The sequence below is a fragment of the Piliocolobus tephrosceles genome, chromosome 16 (assembly GCF_002776525.5).
Source record: "Piliocolobus tephrosceles isolate RC106 chromosome 16, ASM277652v3, whole genome shotgun sequence".
Lineage (NCBI taxonomy): Eukaryota > Metazoa > Chordata > Mammalia > Primates > Cercopithecidae > Piliocolobus > Piliocolobus tephrosceles.
The window spans coordinates 54,590,749-54,592,725 of NC_045449.1; the positions used below are offsets into that span (position 1 = coordinate 54,590,749).

At 39.5% G+C, this 1,977-nt stretch overlaps 3 protein-coding genes across 16 annotated transcripts in view; 2 read left to right on the plus strand and 1 right to left on the minus strand.

Moving 5' to 3' along the window:
- LOC111525784 (leucine-rich repeat-containing protein 37A3-like) overlaps window positions 1-1,977 on the minus strand; it is a 510,962-nt gene that overhangs the window by 470,548 nt on the left and 38,437 nt on the right. The gene's annotated exons all lie outside the window — the stretch shown is intronic.
- The window catches only part of LOC111534527 (ADP-ribosylation factor 2-like), a 177,145-nt gene that overhangs the window by 42,338 nt on the left and 132,830 nt on the right, over window positions 1-1,977 (plus strand). The gene's annotated exons all lie outside the window — the stretch shown is intronic.
- LOC111535109 (leucine-rich repeat-containing protein 37A-like) overlaps window positions 1-1,977 on the plus strand; it is a 26,719-nt gene that overhangs the window by 23,807 nt on the left and 935 nt on the right. The window contains exon 8 of the mRNA XM_031934377.1: window positions 1,143-1,325. Within this exon, the coding sequence (XP_031790237.1) occupies window positions 1,143-1,325 (183 nt within the window). The remainder of the gene's footprint in view (window positions 1-1,142; window positions 1,326-1,977) is intronic.

Consider the following 1,977-nt stretch of genomic DNA (forward strand, 5'->3'; position numbering starts at 1 on the left):
TCTTCCAGATCTCTCCATTGTAATTATTTTGCTGGGTGCAGTGGCTCACACTTGTAATCCCAGCACTTCGGAAGGCCGAGATGGGAAGATTGCTTGAGTCCAGGAGTTCTACACCAGCCTGAGCAACATGGTGAAACCCTGTCACTACTAAAAATACAAAAATACAAAAAAATGAAAAAAAAAAAAAAATTAGCTGGTCATGCTGGTGTAAGCCTATACTCCCAGCTACTCAGGGGGCTGAATTTGGAGGATCACTTGAACCCAGCGGGAGTGAGGTTTCAATGAGCTATAATTTTGCCACTGTATTTCAGCCTGGGCAGCAGAGTGCGACCTTGTCTCATAAAAAAAAATACTAATTTTCCCCTTGGTAATAAATAATCTGTGGGTTGGTACTTTGAGTTCGGTGAAGATCCTGTTCTCAAATGTCTTTTCACCCAAATGTGCATCAATGATAATCCTTGTCTGAACGAATTTTTATTACATTGGTGGTTGCAAAGTGACACTTTGTAAAATTCTGTCATTCATTCTACATTTACTAGCTGGCACTATTTTGTTGAAGAAAAACTCCCCCTCCTTCTTTTTGAATATCACTCTTCATGGATTCTTCTTTATATTAACTATGTTGTAACTTATTGTTGTTATTCTTTTGAATGATGGAATTGTCCATATTTGACTAATGCAATGTTATTTTTTAACCCCACAATCCAGGTTAAACTATTTTTAATGCCCAGAGTAATTTCTAGTATTTCCCACTCCCAACCGGAATTGAGACAGGGACTCCAGAAGTTGGGGACTTACTCAGACTCTTCTTAGAAGTCTACCTTCTTCCTGTGTAGTTTCAGCCAAAAGTGAGACTTTTGAGTTGGGAAGAGATACTTCTGAATTAAACTACTGATCAGTGTCACCCAATTCTAATCCCAACCACCTTTATTCTAGGCATACCATACTCATTGCCATGCTTACCCTTTGGTTGGGCACCTTTGCCCTCCTTCCTATTGGCCTTCTGGTTCCTACCTGACTGTCCATCCATAAGCTTCAATAACACCTTTTGACCCACCCCTGTGAAAGCATTGGCCTGCCACCTTTACCTACTCAAGTAACCTCTTTACCACTAATTTATTGTTCTTTGTTTTCATCTATAGGATCTTACCTAGCCATATGGCCTGCTGCCTCTGCCAATTTAAAAACAGCATTGAGGCTGTCTGCAAGACAGTCAAGCTGCATTGCAACAGTGCATGTCTGACAAGCACCATACATTGTCGTGAGTCCAGATTGCCTGGTGATCAATTATTACATTATTTTAAGTATTTGTTTTTAAACTTTTTATTTATAATGATAAAATTTTAAGCCACTGATATTATTGCTTTATTTTTATTTACTCATTCAGAGTTAAACTCCCTCAATTTCTGAACTATTCCCTTGCTGAGAGTCAGGTTCTCAGTTATTATTACAAAATTTAATAACAGAACTCTTCCATATGCACAAAGGACCAAAACAAAGGAATGGGACAGCTAGGGAGCAACATTAACATCCACACACTGTGTACTGTGCTGTCTGCTTGGTGCTTTGCCCCCAGTGATAATTTCTTCATACAGTGCAGTGTAGTTTCTAAGCTGGTTTTATATCCATGAGGTCTCGAGTACTCTCGGCCTTGTAGGACAGATGTAGATCCAGTTTTGGTTTTTTGGTTTTATAGTTTTAGAGTACAAGTGATGCTGTTTTATTTGAAGCCTGAGAGCTGGTTCCATAACCAGAAGTTGCTGCCTGGCTCTTCTAATGGAATGAGGGCTTTTCCATGCTTGGACCATCCAACGCTGAACTTGCTCTGAATTCAGACCTTTCTCTTCACAGAACAAATGCTCAAGTGCTTTCAGGAGTTTTTCTGTAGATTAGGTTTATTAGCACCAACTTCATGACTTCCAAAATGTGACTGCTTTCATGTCCAGATAGCTTGAATACAGGCATCTACCAGTGATA